Raw genomic sequence first — 22,455 nt, 5'->3', positions numbered from 1 at the left:
GCCAAGTTTATAATTTTTCCATTCAGTGGTGTCAGAGAATTTTTTTATTTATTATTATTTGCTTTTGATCCAAGATGGCTGCCATACCCATCTGAAAACTGGAAAAATTGAGGTGTTCTAAAACTTTTGACCGGTAGTGTGTGTATATATATATCGTGTATATATTATATATTATATATATATATATATATATATATATATATATATATATATATATATATATATATATATATATATATATATATATATATATATCCCTGCGCATCGAAGAGCGTGACCAAGGGTTGGCGTCAGCAAGGGCATCCGGCCATAAAAACATTGCCTCAAAACAGGGAACCATGATTGTCATGGGGCCCGCAAGGCTAAACCCCGCTCTAGCGGGGAAAAATGGCCTTAAAACGATCATTCATTCATATATATATATATATATATATATATATATATATATATATATATATATATATTGTATATATATATATATATATATATATATATATATATATATATATATATATATATATATATATATATATATATACACACAACCAGTCAAAAGTTTTAGAACACCTCAATTTTCCCGTTTTTATTGAAATTTACGCAGTTTAATGTCTCAATGTACTCTGAAATTAAACATAGAACAAATAAACAATTGGAGATAAAAAACGAAATCATAGAATCAATTTGTTTAACAAAATTTAATTTAAATTTTTGACTCAGCAAAGTAGCCACCCTGTGCAGATATAACCGCCGAACACACTCGTGGCATTCTTTCCACAATGGAAATCAAATATTGTTTGGAAAGTTCTTCCCAACACTGTTGCAGGAGTTCCCACAAATGTGTTGCACTTGTAGGTTACTATGCTTTCACCCTTCTGTCCAGTTCATCCCAAACCAGCTCGATGGGGTTTAAGTCTGGAGACTGTGCTGGCCATTCCATGATTTGAAGCCTACCGTCTTGTTCTTTTCCTCGAAGGTAGTTTTGACATAGCCTGGAGGTGTGTTTAGGGTCATTATCTTGCTGTAGCATGAACCCTTGACCAACTAGGCGTATACCAGAGGGTATTGCATGGCGCTGCAAAATGCTGTGGTAGCCCTTTTGGTTCAGGGTGCCAGTCACTCTGTGCAAGTCGCCGACTCTGGATCCAGCAAAATAGCCCCAGACCATCACGTTTCCTCCTCCATGTTTGACAGTTGGTGTCACACTGATGAACCATCCTTTCGCCTAATCAACGGCGTACAAAAACCCTGCGTGATGAACCAAAGATTTCAAATTTTGATTCATCGGTCCATAAGACCTTCTTCCAGTCTTCAGTAGTTCACTGATGGTGCTTCATGGCCCAGGCAAGCCTCTTTTTCGTATTTTACCATCTTAGCAATGGCTTTCTTACTGCCACTCAACCTGTCAAACCTGCAGCCCGAAGTCTTCTCTTCACAGTTGAAACTGAGACTTGCTTACTTCGACCAGTGTTAAGCTGTGCTTGAAGCTGTTGTCCTGTGAGCCGCCTATCACGCAAGCTGTTGACTCTCAGAAACTTGTCTTCTGATTCTGTTGTGGCTTTGGGTCTGCCAGACATCTTCCTGTCAGAGTTTCCTCCAGTTTCCAAGTGCCTTTTGAAGGTGTAGGAAACTGTACTCACTGACACCTAGGCTTTCTTTGCAATTTCTCTAAAGTAAAGACCTACACTTTTAAGGGTTATAATGGTCTGTCTGTCTTCCTTTGTTAATTGCCTTTTCCTCACCATTATGATAGCAATATACTACTTCCTGCAGTGCAATATTGTCTAAATAATGCTTCAGAGGGTGTAATAACAGTCTGTTCCAATACTGCTTTGATACAGACAGGGGGTTTGTAATCAAATAATCAGCAGAGGTTGGGACACCTGTAGGAATTGTTTGCATCAACTTTCAAGGCTTAATTTACTTACATTGCTGCAGAACAGCTGTAAGTTGTTAACCTAATTACTTGTTCCCTGAAGAAGGCCATTTTTTACAATATAACTGCAATTTACATTATTTTCCCGTTTTTGCTAACCGAAACTTTTTTCTTTTTTTAATCTCGAGCAGTTTACTGCTTACCTTTGTACTATTACAGGTTATTCATTGGACTTGAATTGCTTAAATTTCAATAAAAACTGGAAAAATGTAGGTGTTCTAAAACTTTTGACCGATAGTGTATATATCAAATTTTATGGAAAAATTTAGTGTATATATCAATCACATACATATATACAGTCACGCGAAAAAGTAAGTACACCCAATGTAAAGTTTTGACTTTTTCAACATATTTCAACATACAGCTATTTGATCTTCTTTTCTTTTTTCATTTTTTTTTTTTTTTTTGGTATACAAGATCGAGGCTCGTGAAAGAGCTAACATTAATCACACAGAAAGACAAACCGACACATAAAACATATAACATGGGGAGCGGTAGACAAGATGGGGCGAGAGGGGGAGGAACACAAACACAACATCTGAGAGCAGGAACATCGAGAGATCTGTGGGAGGGAGAGGGCTTTGGGGGGGGGGAGGCATGGGAAGGGGGGAGGGGTGGGAGAGGTATAAAACATATGGACACTGCCAGGACTTCCAGTAAAGAAGTTGGAATTTCAAACAAGGTGGATCTGGGGTGAATTAGTGGGGGTAGAAAAGATCAAGGTTTTGGATGGGGAAAGATAAGAGATGGTGGTGAACAGCTGTTTTAAAGACCTGGAGGGAGGAGTGGGATTGAAGGGAGTGTGGGAGTTTGTTCCAGAGGCGGGAGAAAAGAGGAATGAAAGAGTGAAGGTGAGCAGAGAGCCGAGATTTCGGCAGTTTAACCATCAGAGGGTTGCTGGCAGATCTTGTGTGACCTGTAGGAATACTTGGAAGACAAAGCACAGAGAGAGCTGGGGGAGCAAGGCCGGAGAGGAGTCGGTAGAAGACAGAAAGACCACCTACCTGTCTGCGGTGAGTGAGTGAAAGGCCCTCGGAGATAGCTTCATCACGGGAGATTCCAATGATTCTGAAAGCTTTGGTTTCAACAGCGTGAAGCCGAGCTAGGTGTGAGGTAGGTGCACCGGCCCATAGGGGAGAACAGTATTCCATTGAGCTGCGGATGAAAGCCTTGTATGTGGTGAGGAGCTCAGGTGTGCCGAGGAAGGACTTCGCACGACGGAGGATGCCCAGTCGGCGAATGGCTTTGGAGGCCAGCTTGGAAATGTGGTTTTCCCAAGAAAGATCATGGCAGATAGTGAGACCCAAAAGCTTGAGCGACAGAACTTCTTGGAGAGGATTGTTGAGAAAGTATATGGGAGGGTTGTCCAGTCGATCTTTTCGGAGAGACATAGTAAGAGTGTGAGATTTGTCAGGATTGAAAGACATGTTCCACTTGTTTGACCAGTCTGTGATTTTGTCCAGGTCTTCAGAGAGTGAGGAGGCTGCAGACTGCCGATCTGAGGGAAGAGGCATGGAGCAGCAGAGAGTGGAGTCATCAGCAAAGAGATAGAGGATTTTCCAGAGAGTCGGAGAGATCATTGATAAAGACCAGAAAAAGCACAAGGCCCAGAACACTGCCTTGGGGAACTCCAGCCTTAACAGGAAGGGGAGATGAGAGAAATCCATTCAGGGCCACACGTTGTCTACGACCAGAGAGGAAGTCTGCAAGCCATGCATGGAGATTTCCATGGATACCATAGGAGGAGAGTTTGGTGAGCAGAGCTGGGTGCCAGACCGTATCGAAGGCACGTGATATGTCAAGGGAAATTGCTCTGATTTCCTGTTTGGCATTGAGGACCTCCATCCATTGTTGAGACAGCAGAAGCATCATGTCCAGAGTAGAATGACCTGGTCTGAATCCAAATTGATGATCGGAGATCAAGCCATTGGAGAAGAGGAAGGATTTGATATCCGAAGCAATGATGGATTCCATGACTTTGCTGATAATTGGGAGCAGGCTGATTGGTCTGTAGTTGCAAGGATCTGTTTTTGCACCTTTTTTGTGTAAAGCGGTGATGTTTGCTGATTTCCAGGATGCTGGCAGATGACCTTGAGCAAAAGAGAGGGTAAAAAGAACAGAGAGAGGGTGAGATAGAGCGGCAGAGCATGATTTTAGGACCCGTGGGCTGATGCCGTCTGGTCCAGTTGCAGAATCAGAGTCGAGGTTTGACAAAAACTCCTCCACCTTGTCAGTAGAGAAGGACACAGACTCCAGGAGCAGTTGGGTTCGACTGGGTGAGGTGGGAACAGAGAGAGATGGGTTTGGGACACAACATTTTGAGGCAAACACAGAGTTGAGGCATTCGGCTTTGTCACATGTGGTGTCAACTGTGTAGCCATTTGAGGTAAGGGAGGGGATGAGGATGGGGAGGGGATGGAGGGGGAACAAACACCAGAAACGGATTTGACCAGACGCCACCAGGATTTGGAGGACCAGGATTTGGAGGACAATTTCAACAATATTGACAGATAAAGGTGATATAATATAACAGATATCATGAAACATTTACATTTTGTAGTCCATTGTAATTGTATAATTTAAATAAACATAAATGCAAATTTCGCATGTGGAAAAAGTAAGTGCACCCCTACATTTATCACTACTTCAAATACCTAATATTAGAATCAGGTGCACCAGCTCAGGCGCAAATGATTAGAACATCGTCAGAGAGGATCTTGGAGGAGCCTGTCTTATTTAAACCTCAGACATTTAGTTTGGTATGCTCTTTGTTGTTGAAGTGTGCGGCGTCACCATGCCTCGATCAAAAGAGCTCTGAGGCCTTCAGAAAGAAGGTTATAGATGCCTACGAGTCTGGGAAGGGACTTAAAAAGATCTCCAAACAATTTGAAATCAATCATTCGACTGTCCGGAAGATCATCTACAAGTGGAGAAGATTCCAAACAACTGCCAACTTGTTCAGGCCAGGCCGCCCCAGCAAGTTCAGCCCGAGAGCAAACCGCAAGATGCTGAAAGAAGTCTCTAAGAACGCCAGAATGTCATCACGGGACTCTACAGGTAGCTCTTGCCACTGTTGATGTCAAAGTGCACGAGTCTACCATTAGAAAGAGGCTGCACAAATTTGATCTGCATGGGAGGTGTGCCAGGAGGAAACCTTTGCTGTCCAGAAAGAACATCAGGGCAAGACTAAAGTTTGCCAATGAACACCTTGGCAAAGACCAGCACTTCTGGAACAATGTGCTCTGGACAGATGAGTCAAACAAGGTTCGTACAGCCCAAGAATGCAAAAAATCAAGGACTTTTCCAGGACAAAAATACTATTTTCCAGGACAATCTTTTACTTTTTTCACAAAAACAAAGAGTGCATTTTTCACAATATAATAAACTTTATTATGAAATGATAAGTTGTTGATATTATCTTGTAATGTGTACCTGTTGTTGTCCGATGCAGATTAGTTGTCACTTTTAGGCACAAGTTTATTTACAGTTATGTACATGTACAAGCATATGTCCCAGGGTATTCACATTTACATGCTTTTCAACTGCCTGGCCTTCTCAACCAGTTGCTCTTCAACTAATTTTAAGTCAACTTCCTTGTGTTTGGCCGACTCGCGTAAGCTGTTAGCTTTGCTAATGTGTGTAAAATCGTGCACCTTCTCTGCCCTCAATGAAAAGTCATCTGCAGATTTCTGCAGGGAATATATGTCTGTTTTAAGTCTCTTTTGCTGAATTTTAATTTCTGCCACTTCCTCTTCCATTTTACGTTTCCTGGCGATGGCTGGCTGTAGTTCCTTTGAGCGCTTCTGCTCGTCGAGATGGTCTTGGTATCTCCTTCGAGCTGCAGTAGCAGACAACAGAAGTTTTTTGTCTAATTCAACATTCTGAACACCCCCAACAGCATGTAAATGGTCACATATGACTCTCTGCACGATGACAGATTCTTCTTTCAGGTTTTCAACCTCCACCTCTTTGTTGATTGAGAAACCACGTTCTACCGTGGCCTGGCCATGGGACAGGAGCAGCAACAGGCTAACAGCATCCCACAGTTTTCTGAACTCCACCTTCCTCGAAATGTCTTCATGCCAAAGTGTCCAATCGAGTTTCTTTGCGATCAAAATGTTTATGTCTTAGGGATGCATCATCCAAGTATCTTGAATACTGGCGAAGGGCTTCATCACCAGTTTCAGGGGTTATCCAGTGGGCGTCCGCCAATAATCCCAAGGCTCTCCTCATGAACTTGACTGCTGGATCCTTCTGTTCAAAATGCCTTGGGTCGAGACAGGCCAAGCTTCTCGCAAGCGGGTACTTGATCAGGCATTTTTCGATAAGTTTTCCGACAAGTTCAATCAACAGGGTTCGACACTCAATCCGGAATTCTAGAACAGCTCGGTCAGATACCTTCTTCGTCCGACAACTTTCTTTTAAAGCCTTGCTTCCCTTTAATGTTTTCCCTTTAAACCTGCAGCAAAATGCAGATAAACAAAATCGAGTAGCTCTATTTACATCCACGTGGTGGGTTTTGTAAAGGGCATCTGGAAACTTGAATTGAATTGAATTGAACCAAAGAAATGCCGTGAATTCGCAAGCTGATCCCATCACAGAGTCAACCGAATAATAATAGAGTGGTATAAAACGGCCGTGGAGTACAAATGGGAGAAAAAGCAGTGATAAACACCTGTCCTTCGAGCGGTAGTTGGCCTTCCAAAATACTCTGTAATGTGCAAGTTCGACCGTTCATTCGATTCCTTTTCTTGCAGCAAGCGTTTGTGCTTTGCACCTTTCAAGTGGCTCTTCATCGCACTGTCACCCATGTTTCCGATATCAAAGCTTTTCTCACAGACTGCACCGAGCTCTATGAATCGACTCTTTCTCCAACCAATCCCGATAATTGGGTTGGTTGAGCCACGCCAGATTAAAATGACAAAGCCTTGACATTTTTTTCACTGTTCAAACACGCTGTGCGCAGTGCACAATTGCGCATATGAAATTAACTTCCGGGTAGATTGGACATTTCCGTGAATATGTATAATTAGTTTCCGACGTCATAGCTAAGTATGCAGCCACTCACAAAGATCTTGATATGACCTCTAAGTTTTGATTGGTCCAAATCTTTACTACGATTTTAATACAAATGATTTTATGAATGGACTCTTCTATTTACGATAAATTGCACACGGCGAAAGGCCGAAACGTCCGACAGCCATAATACTTTTTCGGGACAAGAATAATCAATTTTTTCCAGGACTTTCAAGGACATTTGTAGTTTTTCCAGGACTTTCCAGTACTGGGGAAAAAGCATTTTCGTTTTTCCAGGACTTTCAAGGACATTCCAGGACTGTGCGAACCTAGTCAAAGGTAAACCTCGTCAAAGAGCTATTTGGCCATAGTACCAGAAGACATGTTTGGCGAAAACCAAAAACAGCATTTGACCACAAGAACCTGATACCAACTGTAAAGCATGGTGGTGGAAATATTATGGTTTGGGGCAGCTTTGCTGCATCAGGGCCTGGGCAGCTCTCCATCATAGAATCCACTATGAATTCTTCATTGTACCAGAGGGTGCTTGGGGATAATGCGAGGCCATCATAAAAACATTGCCTCAAACAGGGCCCCATGAGGTCATGGGGCCTGCAAGGCCAACCCCCACTCTAGCGGGGAAAAATGGCCTTAAAACGATCATTCATTCATTCATATATCTGTCGGAAAGTTGAAGCTCAACCGAAGGTGGACCTTGCAACATGACAATGACCCGAAACATACCAGTAAATCCACCAAGGAATGGCTGAAAAGAAAGAAATGGAGGGTTCTGGTATGGCCAAGTCAAAGCCCGGATCTAAATCCCATCGAGATGTTGTGGGGGGATTTGAAACGTGCTGTGCATGCAAGAAACCCCTCAAACATCACAGAGCTGAAAGAATTCTGCATGGAGGAGTGGGCAAAAAATTCTCCCAGTCGATGTCAGAGACTGGTAGACAGTTATAAGAAACGCCTACTTGAGGTTGTTTCTGCCAAAGGAGGCAATACCACTTATTAGAGCCAAGGGTGTACTTACTTTTTCCACAGAAGGAAATGGCATCTCTGTTAATTTTTTGTTGAATAAATTATTGCAAAGTCAATTTTTCATTATTTTTTGTTCAATTAGATCACCTTTATCTATCGATACTGTTTAAATGAAGATCAAATATTGATATGTCCACATATGTTAAAAAGATTTTTTAAAACATTTCATGGGGTGTACTTACTTTTTCCACATGCGAAATTTGCATTTATGTTTATTTAAATTATACAATGGACTACAAAATGTAAATGTTTCATGATATTTGTTATATTATATCACCTTTATCAATCAATATTGTTGAAATGAAGATCGAAGAGCTGTAAGTTGAAATATGTTGAAAAATTCAAAACTTTACATGGGGTGTACTTACTTTTTCACGTGACTGTATATATATATATACACAAAGAATTAAGTTAAGCACCCCCCCCGTTTTTTTACAACCTCGCACATTACAAGTTTGTTGTCGTCAAAACAGTGTAATATACCCATGATATTGCTATATTTTCTGGTGAAGTGATATTATGGTCACATAAAAACATAACAATCATGCCGTTTTCAATATTTTATTCTGAATAATTTAAGGTGAAATTTTTTGGGAATTTTAGGCATATTTTCACCTCAATTTAAGTATGGAGCTATAGGTCCATCACGGACAGTGTGGATGACGTTTATGTTTTCTAACGTACAGTCATTGTTCTGAGAAGACCTCTAGCGATCTTTGCGTCAATCCCATCTTCATGGATGACAACGCCAGGCCTCACCGTGCGAGACGCGTCCGAGCCTTGCTGGAGCAAGGTGCTGTGACAACCATCCCCTGGCCTGCGTACAGTCCTGACCTGAACCCCCTCGAGCACGTTTGGGACATGTTGGGACGACAAATTGCGAAGATGGTCCCTCCAATAGCCAATCTGGATGAATTGGAACGTGCATTACATCGGGAATGGAACAACCTGCCACAGCAACGCATACGACGGCTTACAGGGTCTATGAGACGTAGGGTTGAGTCAGTGATCCGATCACGTGGGTCCTACACACGTTATTGACGCAAAGATCGCTAGAGGTCTTCTCAGAACAATGACTGTACGTTAGAAAACATAAACGTCATCCACACTGTCCGTGATGGACCTATAGCTCCATACTTAAATTGAGGTGAAAATATGCCTAAAATTCCCAAAAATTTTCACCTTAAATTATTCAGAATAAAATATTGAAAACGGCATGATTGTTGTTTTTATGTGACCATAATATCACTTCTCCAGAAAATATAGCAATATCATGGGTATATTACACTGTTTTGACGACAACAAACTTGTAATGTGCGAGGTTGTAAAAAAACGGGGGGGGTGCTTAACTTAATTCTTTGTGTATATATAGATATATATATATATACACACATACATATACACTCACGTGAAAAAGTCAGTACACCCATGGCTCTAATAGGTGGTATTGCCCCCTTTGGCAGAAACAACCTCAAGTAGACATTTCTTATAACTGTCTACGAGTCTCTGACATCGACTGGGACAAATTTTTGCCCACTCCTCCATGCAGAATTCTTTCAGCTGTGCGATGTTTGAGGGGTTTCTTGCATGCACAGCTCATTTCAAATCCCCCCACAACATCTCGATGGGATTTAGATCCGGGCTTTGACTTGGCCATTCCGAACCCTCCATTTCTTTCTTTTCAGCCATTCCTTGGTGGATTTACTGGTATGTTTAGGGTCATTGTCATGTTGCAAGGTCCACCTTTGGTTGAGCTTCAACTATCCGACAGATGGCCTCACATTATCCTCACGCACCCTCTGGTACAATGAAGAATTCATAGTGGATTCTATGATGGTGAGCTGCCCAGGCTCTGATGCAGCAAAGCTGCCCCAAACCATAATATTTCCACCACCATGCTTTACAGTTGGTATCAGGTTCTTGTGGTCAAATGCTGTCTTTGGTTTTCGCCAAACATGTCTTCTGGTACTGTGGCCAAATAGCTCTACCTTTGACTCATCTGTCCAGAGCACATTGTTCCAAAAGTGCTGGTCTTTGCCTCGGTGTTCATTGGCAAACTTTAGTCTTGCCCTGATGTTCTTTCTGGACAGCAAAGGTTTCCTCCTGGCACACCTCCCATGTAGATCTAATTTGTGCAGCCTCTTTCTAATGGTAGACTCGTGCACTTTGACATCAACAGTGGCAAGAGCTACCTGTAGGTCCCGTGATGACATTCTGGGGTTCTTAGAGACTTCTTTCAGCATCTTGCGGTCTGTTCTCGGGCTGAATTTGCTGTGGCGGCCTGGCCTGAACAAGTTGGCAGTTGTTTAGAATCTTCTCCACTTGTAGATGATCTTCTGGACAGTCGAATGATTGATTTCAAATTGTTTAGAGATCTTTTTAAATCCCTTCCCAGACTCGTAGGCATCTATAACCTTCTTTCTGAAGGCCTCAGAGAGCTCTTTTGATCTCGGCATGGTGACACCGCACACTTCAACAACAAAGAGCAAACCAAACTAAATGTCTGATGTTTAAATAAGACAGGTTCCTCCAAGATGCTCTCTGACAATGTTCTAATCATTTGCACCTGAGCTGGTGCACCTGATTCTAATTTTAGGTATTTGAAGTAGTGATAAATGTAGGGGTGCACTTACTTTTTCCACATGCGAAATTTGCATTTATGTTTATTTAAATTATACAATGGACTACAAAATGTAAATGTTTCATGATATTTGTTATATTATATCACCTTTATCTATCCATATTGTTGAAACTAGGGCATGCCCGTACTATATATATATCTAAAATTATATCCCCCCCCTCTATTTACATGAAATGGTTTGGTCCATTCGCAAAGCCAAAGCGAACGGCTAGCGAGTACGGTGACAATCCCCCCCCCTCTATTTACATTAAATGGTTTGGTCCAAAGCGAACGGCTTGCGAGTACGGTGACAATCCCCCCCCTCTATTTACATGAAATGGTTTGGTCCAAAGCGAACGGCTTGCGAGTACGGTGACAATCCCCCCCCTCTATTTACATGAAATGGTTTGGTCCAAAGCGAACGGCTTGCGGAGTTTGGTAAAGAAATCGCCATAGCGTGCACAAACGCGCAGGAAAGCGAAAGAATCGCAAAGTAGTTTTAATTAGTTTTAAAACATAGTTTAACGCCAACATAGTTTGCCAACGTGAAATAAATGAATACGCTCTCAAATGTGCCGTCCGAGGCAGAGTCTGTTCGCCACGTTCGGCACACGTGATAGCTCGCTGCTCTCTGATTGGTTGAATCGTTTTTTGGACATAGCTCGCTAACTACTTGTCCGATTAATATGAAACCTTGAAAAGGCACATCCTCGGGTCCCCAGCAATATACCTGGCAAGTTTCAAGTATATCGGACCCGTAGTTGTCGAGAAACAGCGGTCACAGACAGACACACAGAGATTACTGGCATTATAGATAGATGAAGATCAAATAGCTGTACGTTGAAATATGTTGAAAAAGTCAAAACTTTACATGGGGTGTACTTACTTTTTCACATGACTGTGTATATATATATATATATATTGTTACGGAAACGGGGGCAGTGCTCCCCTTAGCAAGGGGGGGGGGTTAATCCCCCTTCTATTTGCACTGGCCGTCTCCGATCCTGAAGCTACCCCGCTCCCCCGTGGGGTGGGATTGGCCGAAGTGATTGGTCAAGGGATTCCCGTACACCTCCGCCAATCCCTCCACAAGGCAGGTGGGTAACTCCGCTCGAAACCATGGACAAGTTGGTATTTGCCGAGCGGGTTAGCAGTCCGAAGTTCGAGCCATTAACAGAGAACTAACCCGATTATAAAGCGTTGGCCGAAATCGCACCACAGGAACTCAATTGGGAAATCTCTAAAGCGATCGGATGAGAAAGAAGAAATCAAAGAATGGAGGAACAGATATTTATTATTATTTACACAAACCCAAAGAAGAAAAGAGATAAAAGTAATTTACAGGGAAATGGAAGGAGCAGAAGGACACAGAGCAATTCTTACTTATTTACACAGGCTTACTTATTCCCAGGACAACACAAAGGACAGACGACAGGCAGACTCACACGACTGGGGAATGAAGGCAGGAACGAATGGCTGGAAGGAGAGGAAGGTTCAGCTGGACGCAGGGCTGGAGCTTGATCCCGCACGGGACGTCGAGGCTGGAAGTGTGCGGCCGTTGACTCCACCGCAATCTGGTTCACGCACCGCGGCGTTTGCTCGCAGCAGCGCATCAAAGCTGTGCGCGCGCAGGGGCTGTTTGAACAGCGTCGTCTTCCCCTCGTACCTCTGCGGGTTGCGCGTCTCTCTTGGCACTCAGAACCTCCTGCCGAACTCCTCAACTCCTCACAGAACTCAACTCTTCAAAACCCCTCAAACCTTCAACTCTCTCAACCCTCTCAGGCCAAACCCCTCATTCTTGGTTGCTTGATCGGGGCTGGCTCACTCCTCCTCCTGATGACGAGGTGGGGCCACACCCTTCTTCCCCGAGTTGACCGTGTGCGTAATGGAGGGCGAATGCAGTTGGCAATACAGTTGGCAATGGAGGTTTTGGGCAATTTAAAGGGGATCTATCTTATTTGATTTGGTGCAGCGTAAGGTCAACTAGTGGAAAACAGAGCCTTAACTGATACACATAATAAAGAAATAACTACAGAGAGGTTCTATGATGGCCTACGTGTGTGCGATGGACTAGCTAAGGTGCACTCATTCCAATTAACAGCCAATTAAGGGGGAAATGTACAAAGGAGGGTTATTAGGGATTTTAATACTAAATTTGATAAAGTGAAGGTCCTAAAAACCATAACAATATATATATATATATATCTATATATATATATATATTATATATATATATTATATATATACACACAATTACACATCCACATATATACATACATATACATATATATCAATGAGTAATTAAGACACATTTTCACGTTTGCACCAAGTACAAGGAAGTGTTTGGAATCGAAAAATGTGCAGGGAATCTCTTGTGACAGCTCACTCCCTGACGGCCATTAAGAGAGCCATGGAGATCAATGGGACACCTGATACAGGTATTAGGTCAGAATCCAAGGAGAAATGCCAGATGGCAGAAAAATGACTGAACAAGGTCAGCTGTCACGCAGAAGACACGAAAACCATAATATAAACATGCAGACCACACGGTGTACGAGAGGAGTTATTTCCACAGCAGGGCAATGCTGGCTGTAAAACCGAGAAAAACAAATCCATAAAAGGAGTTACACTCATGTCAAGATGTGCAGCTTCCTTTGCTGCTCGGGCTCAAAATGGCTTAAATGACGCTCATGAATTGGGAAACAGCTGGGATATCTTGACATCAGTATAACTCCTTCTACGGATTTGTAAAATAAGTTATACTTTAAATTGGTTAGAAGTTGCTGGGAAACAGCTGAGCATACACGAATGTCTACGAGAGGGCAGTGCTGCAAAGAAGTTGGAGTTGTGAGAGTTCAATCATACTTAGTTAGCAACCTTGCTATTTCCTGTACTTCTGGATATTTTGTGTCGGCTGCAACCACAGTTTAGCAGAATGCTGCATGGGGCTTGCACAGGCCTGCTCAAACTCGCTTGTTTCACATCGACTTCAGCATGTGCACGTCACACAGCGAAAACACGACACTAATCCGAGCATCTTAAGTTTACCTCGGCTTGAAGATCAGTTTTTTATACTGTGTACGCATGAAGAATAACACTAGTCTGCACAGGTTTTGGAAACCACTTGAGGCCGCAAAAGCTTAACAAGCAAAGGGTGAAATAATGAATGGAAAATAAGCATTTTACCAAGCCTTGTGTTTAAGGAGTGCTTTTCACCTAGAAAGCATTCCCATTGGAATTCTTACCGCAGCACTCCTGCGTTGTCTCCAGCTCAGCAAGAGCGGTTTTGTGCCAACACTCCAGTGCTCCAATGAAAGAAAGAGCTTCCGTATCTGTCACCAATTGTCAAGGGACAATGATGTGCGCACAGCACATAAACAGTGGACATGCACATATTATATTCTCATCACTTTACATAATATTTTACAGGTGAATTTACCTGTGCAAAGATCCAGATGAAAAATTAATCACAAATATTGCATCTTGAGTCTAGACATATATGGCATTTACAGGATAGGTCAGGGGGTGAGGGGGGGGGGGAACACTCACCCTTTAAGCTTCATCTGGATTCGATTCCAGACATGACAATAAACCGTCACTCTGGTGCTTTACGCACAGTGTGGTGCATCAATGTATGTGCCGCAAGTCATGTGGGACACCCAGAAGCAGGGGCGCCGTAAGGGGGGGAAAAGTTAGGATGATTCCAAGGGCCCTGCACTGACAGGGGCCCTAAAAATTATGAGAACATTAGGTAAAAATGTGCGCACGTGCTTCATAGGGGCGCATTGTGATATCTTTTCATGGGGCCCAAAATCCCTGGCAGCGCCCCTGCCCAGAAGGGTATCTTTTCTGGTGCCATTCTCCGGTGGATGCTGAACACCAAATTAATGCCCTGATTACTACCACTAGGAAAGCATTGCAAACCACCTCGTGAATTTTCTTGCTAGAAGACTGTTTCAACAGTCGCTGACATCTCGGATCAGGTATGGACTCACCAACATCTTGGTCACAATTCATGTGCTCATATATATGAATGAATGAATGATCGTTTCAAGGCCATTTTCCCCGCTAGAGCGGGGGTTAGCCTTGCGGGCCCCATGACAATCATGGTTCCCTGTTTGAGGCAATGTTTTTATGGCCGGATGCCCTTTCCTGATGCCAACCCTTGGTCACGCTCTTACGATGCGCAGGGATATGGTGTACCTATTCTAAATCGGGGTACACACCGTGATCATTCATCCCAGCAAGCTGGTACTCAATTTGCCGACCTCGGAAGGATGACAGGCTGAGTCAACCCCCCTGGCATTAATTCAGCGATCGACCGGGATTCGAACCCAGGATCCGAGGATCCCAAGCCGGCACCCTAACCGCTAAGCCAACACCAGGCTCATAAACAAAGAAAAATGTAATCTCTATGTCTGACACAAGTTCTCTTCCAATATCGTATTGAACGAGAGCCAGGTAAACTTGGCTTGCATCTTATTTGACGCTTGCTGGGAAACGTGTTTGCACCATGATGCTTTTTATTGCTGCAACTGGAGTGGAGCCAACATTTCAATCATCGTGGACTCGCATAGCCAGAGTGCCTTGGCCACCAAAGCTATACAGTTTTGAGTGAAATGCAAATGCAGGGAGACATCAGAATGAGCCGCAAACGTGAAGAAAAAACAAAACAAAAAAAAAACGGGGTGAAACCTGCCTCGGCCTGCACAGCAAACGTTAACAATCAAATATGATTTGTTCATGCATGCTGGAAATGCTCTTGCATACCTTATCGGTAAATAAATCTGTCACAAAAACACAGCAAACATGAAACAAAACTTTCACTTTCAGCATTGTGCACAATCACCCGTGCCGACTGCAGAAAAAAATTAAATTAAAAAAAAACGCTAAAACCACAATGGGGCTATTCATTACACGAGAAAATTGGTGGGATGTTTAACTGACCACTTCCCCCGGCCCCACCTTCACCCCCATTTTGTGGCGTATGTACAAACAAGTCACAGATATTAAATTGGGGTGAGAACGTAACACCCAAAATTCCGGTAGAAAAAACCAACTACAACTGGTGTTCAAAATTTGTGACAATCCAATGTTTATAGGTTAGTTTTCAACATACAGTACATATATACAGACTTGGCATTTAATATGGAATTTTTTTTTTTGTGGGGGTGAACTTACTTTTCAAGATGACTTAGAACCAAAAATTCATTGGAATTATGTTGAAATTATTCTAGATTTTGTTAATGTGACCTTTAAAAGAAACAAAAACCACATTTGATATTTCGAAGCAAATAAATTGATCCTTGAAAGTGATGTAAACTGATATCGAACTCAATTCACGGACAGTACCGTGTTAAACTTCTGTGCGCTTTCCAGAAGTATCTCTTTATTTTGCACATCAGCCAAAAATTTTTTTTAACAAAAACAAAAGTTAAATTACGACTGGGATTACGGACAGTAAAATTACAGTTCAGTACTTCGTGTAACCCCCACGAGCATTCAGGAGAGCACGTACACGTTGAGGCATGCTGTTCACGAGATTTGCCAAGGTTTGGACAGGAATCGCTTGCCATGCAGTTACAATAGCCTGCTGCAATTCATGCACAGAGGCAGGCTGCTGGTCCAAGTTGTCGATTTGACGCGTTAATTCTGCCCACAAGTTCTCTATCGGCTTCATATCCGGGGACATGGCAGGCCACTCCATATGCTCTACACCACGGTCAGCAAGAAAGTGTTGGATCAAGCGAGCACGATGAGGCCATGCATTGTCATCTTGGAAGACAAAGTTTCCTCGAAAGGCTGCACGAGCAAATGGAAGCAATGTTTCTTCCAGAATGGCCCTGTACTTGAACTGGTTCAGGTTTCCATTCAGAACAACCAGGTCAGTTTTGCCCCTTGCATGAAAAGCAGCCCCAACGGTCACCCCACCACCTCCAGCTTGGACTCTTGGCACTATACAATCTTCGTTGTAGGCTTCATGCACTTGTCTGCGCATTCGGACGTGGCCATATTGACAATAGACCAGAAATCTAGACTTGTCACTGAAGATCACGTGATTCCAGTGTCCTGGCTGCCATTGACGGTGCTCTCTGGCCCACTGCAATCGGCTCTGGCGGTGTTGTCTGATCAGACGTGGCTTTATCAGGGGATGCCTGGCACGATAGCCTGCTTGAACCAGTCGTTGGTTGACTAGCCTTCTGGATGCAGGCACATTTGTCAGTTGCTGCCACTCAGCCCTAAGCCGATTAGCTGACTTGGTACGGCCATTGCGGACTAACCGGTGCAGCTGGCGATCATCCCCCCTTGTGGTTCTGCGGGGACGTCCTGACCTCAGTATTGGAGTAGGGACACCCCTCTGAGCATTTCGTTTCAGGATCTTTGACACCTGACCTTGAGTGATGCCATACTGCTGAGCAATAGCACGCCGTTTCATGCCGGAATTTCGTAAAGCCACCACTAAATGACAAACAGCATTGTCGAGTTGACGGACCATCTCCAGGGGAAGCAGCCATAACTTTTGTAGACGTGCAGCAGTTGTTTTCCACTAATACAGAACGCAACAACCCTTATATACCCGATTGTGAGGCCAATCGTCAAATGTACCTGTCCGTACATTTTGTCACGCCACCTGTGATATAATCCTGTTATTGACTTCTTGCTGCGACAGACAATCAGTGACATGGTTCTTTTAACAAAGAAATCACCAAAGCGTAAAAGAAACTCATCAGATTGATACACCGAGTTCAGAAAGTAAACCCAAGTCAAGAAAAAAAAAAATATTCCATATTAAATGCCAAATCTGTATATATATATACATACATACACACACACACACACACACACACACAATCTCCAACCATGATGTCTGCCCATGCGTTTGTCTGTCTCCCGATTATGTTGGCCACTCCCTGCGCTGCTTTTGAGAATCTGCTGATTGGTTATTTTGCACTTTTATTTCACCTTTCTTGATGCAATATAGTCAATCAATTTATTGTCCCTTTCAGTAATACTAGAATACAAGACATGTTGCTTTGCTGACGGGAATACCAATCTTTGTGTAATTGCTAAATAAAAAGAGATTTTGTTAATGGGAAAAATAAAATTCGGAGGTGTATAGACATGCACTCTGGGAGTGAGGAGTGTGGTGAGGAGAATGTTAGTAGGATATTCATCACAGCATTTTTATATGCTGAATTGCATATAATATACAATGACATGGAGTCTAAGATCAAAATAAAAATGATTTCTCCCCTTGCCCCTCTCTTCTTTCTTTTGATCAAAATGTTTGGGGAAAATAATAGGCAACAATCATGGCAGGAAACAAACTCTAAGGTCTCTGCATCTCTGCCTGTGTGTAAATTATGCTTTTGAATTCAGTAAAAATAAAAAAAATAAAAACCTGGCTTTCCGATTCATCGGCACAGTTGTGATGGCTAATCTATGGAACAAGAAAAAAAAAGGGTTCCTGGGAGATCTTGCCCACCGTGCGGGAATATCCAGCATCGCAAGTTGGCATTTTCAGTTTCGACGCATGATGTGCCCATGTTTATTTTAAATTTATTTATTTTAAATAAATTTTATTTATTTTGCATGACAAACCTTCCTGGAAGTTCCCTGGATCCACCGTAGTTAAATATATTGAAATCCGTTAATCCGTTCTCAACTTATAATACAACAGACAGACATACATGGAACCCTTTATGACATAGATTTAAAATCTACATGGACATCTGGATTAAAACACAGATTTAATACAGACTTTCATAGGGTACACACTATTTAAAATAGCTAAATTTTACACTCTTTTTCAAGCCAAACTATCACATTACCCATAGAATGATTGTGTCACCCCTACTTCTCCCTTCCAGTCCCAGTCTACAACAACAACAAAAAAAAAACACACACCCACACACATGCACATACACCCACACATATGCATATATACACATACAGACACACACACATACACGTACACATTCTGTGTGTAAGCTTGCTTATTGCAATTCTGACAACTCTTCAACAAAGAGGCCTTAGCCTCCCAACTCTGTTCCATCTAGGCCGTGGGCCGAGCCCGTTTTGTTTACTTTCGTGACACACCTCGCATATCTACCTGCATTTATAATATGTTGTGTAAAAATATTACAGAATTAATATCTGAAACTCATCAAGCACAAAAACTTGCACATATTTTCAAAATGTGGAAAAAACACCCAAAATGTTGACGATCTTTTTAATAAATATTGTCAAATCACAGCACATGTAACATAGGCCACGAGTGGCCGTGAGCGCTAATCAGCCAATTGCGCGCTTCGTTTCAGACTGTACAGTGTACATACAGTGCTGGCGCAGCTGTCATGGCGACTTACACGTCGTCAGATGCAGCCATGGAAGGCGAAGATTCTGATGTTAGTTCTTCGGGGTTTTGCTTCATGCATGTCGTCAATACGCACAGCAGAGTGATTCCATTATTTAATAATTTTAAATAAGACAATTCAGGAGACGACGATGGTTCAAGAGCGATCGGTATTCAATGACAAAGGACAGACTATAACCGAAACAGGCCTGGACAGGCCAGGCCCGGAAATGTCAAAACGAAGGTTACCGACCTTGAAATGAGATAGAAAACAATGTATAAATAGTTATGAGGTTAGTTAGCTACACAATACCGAAAATTGGGTTCGATTCCGACAACTTTGAAACTTTGACCTTTGTGACCTTCAAAGGTCAAAGGTCGAAGATTCTGAAATTTGTTGGAAAACTTGGATTTCATGATGTATGTGGTAATATAAGATCATGTACAACATTTCACCCTATCAGGAAGCGAACAATGTAATAAAACTATCAAAAATCGACTTTTCTAAATTTCGTGACCTTGTGACCTTGACCTTGGGGTGAAAATGAAAGATCGAGCTGCGTGGGGCTAGACACATGACATTGGCCTAACCAAATACCGAAACCCCTGTCAGATTCCACCAAACCCCTCGGAGAAGATGTAGCTTGAACTCGATTACCCCCTAAAAATACATCTTTTTCGGGCGTGGCTCCACCCACAATGGGCGCAATACGCCCACTCTAGGCAGGACACAACTAGATAATGATATCAACCTCCCACCCAAGTTTCATCAAGATCAGATGATCATTGGGTAGTTATGCTGCGGACAGACAGACACACAGACAGACACACAGTCACACACCCATGACGAATAGAGTGGTCACTTGATAACTCGTGAACCAATTTAATAAGATTTTTAATAAGTTAATTTTTTCATAAATGTTATTTTTTATAACATTCCAATTCATTATTAATAAGAGCTTGGATAACTAGTTTGATAATTAATTTCAGTTCATGAAGAATTAAAATATATATATATATATCACTCAGTTTGATATTAAAATTAGAATGGCCATCTTCTGGTAAAAAAAATTTTAAATCATTTCCTTGGTGTGTGTGTGTGTGTGTGTGTGTGTGTGTGTGTGTGTGTGTGTGTGTGTGTGTGTGTGTGTGTGTGTGTGTGTGTGTGTGTGTGTGTGTGTGTGTGTGTGTGTGTGTGTGTGTGTGTGTGTGTGTGTGTGTGTGTGTGTGTGTGTGTGTGTGTGTGTGTGTGTGTGTGTAGGTAGGACCTCGATCACCCAAACTCCTGGACGGTTTCCCCATCTCTACATAGACTACGTACTTTATATTTACAATTCCCATTCAGTTGTACACAGTTGTACATTCAGTTGTACACTATATAATAATGGACACAAGATGGCGCTATAGATTTTGCTAATTAGCATAACTAATTAATGTGCAACTTTTTGCACTGACGAGTTGTGAATTCTTTCTCAGTGATTTTTTATCTAAATTTTTGCAAAATTTCAGGTAGATACCAGAGGTGGGTCACGAAAGTCAAAAACTAGACAGATTTTGGAGGCTTGGCCCACTGTCTAATCATTGTTCTTCCTTCAAACCCACCCCCTACCCCCCCACCCCCCCCCCCCCCCCCCCCCAAAAAAAACTCTATAGTCTCTCCCACCATCACATCACTCTCGCTCATAAAAGCAAACGGGATTTCCAACGTCGAAACAGAATATTTAACGCATCCCACTCCCATATCATGCCATCACCAACTTCAAAGAAACCTGTCACAATTTTAAGAGAAGATAATCGGAAAAAAATAGCAAACATGCACAACCTCCTCGCAGTAAAAGCGCTGCTTGAAAGAAAGGGTTCTAAAATATACATTCTAAAGGGTTCGAAAGGGTGATTCTAAAGGGCGATTCCAAAGGGTGATTCCAAAGGGTGATTCCAAAGGGTGATTCCAAAGGGTGATTCTAAAGGGTGATTCTAAAGGGTGATTCTAAAGGGTGATTCTAAAGGGTGATTCTCAAGGGTGATTCTCAAGTGTAATTCTAAAGGGTAATTCTGAAGGGTGATTCTAAAGGGTAATTCCAAAGGGTAATTCTGAAGGGTGATTCTAAAGGGTGATTCTAAAGGGTGATTCTCAAGGGTGATTCCAAAGGGTGATTCTAAAGGGTGATTCTAAAGGGTGATTCTAAAGGGTGATTCTAAAGGGTGATTCTCAAGGGTGATTCTCAAGTGTAATTCCAAAGGGTGATTCCAAAGGGTGATTCCAAAGGGTGATTCCAAAGGGTGATTCTAAAGGGTGATTCTAAAGGGTGATTCTAAAGGGTGATTCTCAAGGGTGATTCTCAAGGGTGATTCTCAAGTGTAATTCTAAAGGGTGATTCTAAAGGGTGATTCTAAAGGGTAATTCCAAAGGGTAATTCTGAAGGGTGATTCTAAAGGGTGATTCTAAAGGGTGATTCTAAAGGGTGATTCTAAAGGGTAATTCCAAAGGGTAATTCTAAAGGGTAATTCTAAAGGGTAATTCCAAAGGGTAATTCCAAAGGGTAATTCTGAAGGGTGATTCTAAAGGGTGATTCTAATGGGTGATTCTAAAGGGTAATTCCAAAGGGTGATTCCAAAGGGTGATTCCAAAGGGTGATTCCAAAGGGTGATTCCAAAGGGTGATTCTAAAGGGTGATTCTAAAGGGTGATTCTAAAGGGTGATTCTAAAGGGTGATTCTCAAGGGTGATTCTCAAGTGTAATTCCAAAGGGTGATTCCAAAGGGTGATTCCAAAGGGTGATTCCAAAGGGTGATTCTAAAGGGTGATTCTAAAGGGTGATTCTAAAGGGTGATTCTCAAGGGTGATTCTCAAGTGTAATTCTAAAGGGTGATTCTAAAGGGTGATTCTAAAGGGTAATTCCAAAGGGTGATTCCAAAGGGTGATTCCAAAGGGTGATTCCAAAGGGTGATTCTAAAGGGTGATTCTAAAGGGTGATTCTAAAGGGTGATTCTCAAGGGTGATTCTCAAGTGTAATTCTAAAGGGTGATTCTAAAGGGTGATTCTAAAGGGTAATTCCAAAGGGTAATTCTGAAGGGTGATTCTAAAGGGTGATTCTAAAGGGTAATTCCAAAGGGTAATTCTAAAGGGTAATTCTAAAGGGTAATTCCAAAGGGTAATTCTAAAGGGTAATTCTAAAGGGTAATTCTAAAGTGTAATTCTAAAGTGTAATTCTGAAGGGTGATTCTAAAGGGTAATTCTAACGTGTAATTCTGAAGGGTGATTCTAAAGGGTAATTCCAAAGGGTGATTCTAAAGGGTAATTCCAAAGGGTAATTCTGAAGGGTGATTCTAAAGGGTAATTCTAAAGTGTAATTCTGAAGGGTGATTCTAAAGGGTGATTCTAAAGGGTGATTCTAAAGGGTAATTCCAAAGGGTAATTCTAAAGTGTAATTCTAAAGTGTAATGCTGAAGGGTGATTCTAAAGGGTGATTCTAAAGTGTAATTCTAA

At 42.2% G+C, this 22,455-nt stretch overlaps 1 protein-coding gene across 5 annotated transcripts in view; it reads right to left on the bottom strand.

The window, feature by feature from the left end:
* Positions 1–22,455, bottom strand: part of CNST (consortin, connexin sorting protein) — a 111,072-nt gene that overhangs the window by 32,460 nt on the left and 56,157 nt on the right. For all 5 annotated transcript variants that reach the window (XM_068115934.2, XM_068115937.2, XM_078778858.1 and 2 more), the window contains one exon: positions 13,859–13,945. In XM_068115934.2, coding sequence (XP_067972035.2) covers positions 13,859–13,945 — 87 coding nt within the window. The remainder of the gene's footprint in view (positions 1–13,858; positions 13,946–22,455) is intronic.

The sequence above is a fragment of the Myxine glutinosa genome, chromosome 5, assembly GCF_964187855.1.
Source record: "Myxine glutinosa chromosome 5, kmMyxGlut1.1, whole genome shotgun sequence".
Lineage (NCBI taxonomy): Eukaryota > Metazoa > Chordata > Myxini > Myxiniformes > Myxinidae > Myxine > Myxine glutinosa.
This window is presented reverse-complemented; position numbering and strand designations above follow the sequence as displayed.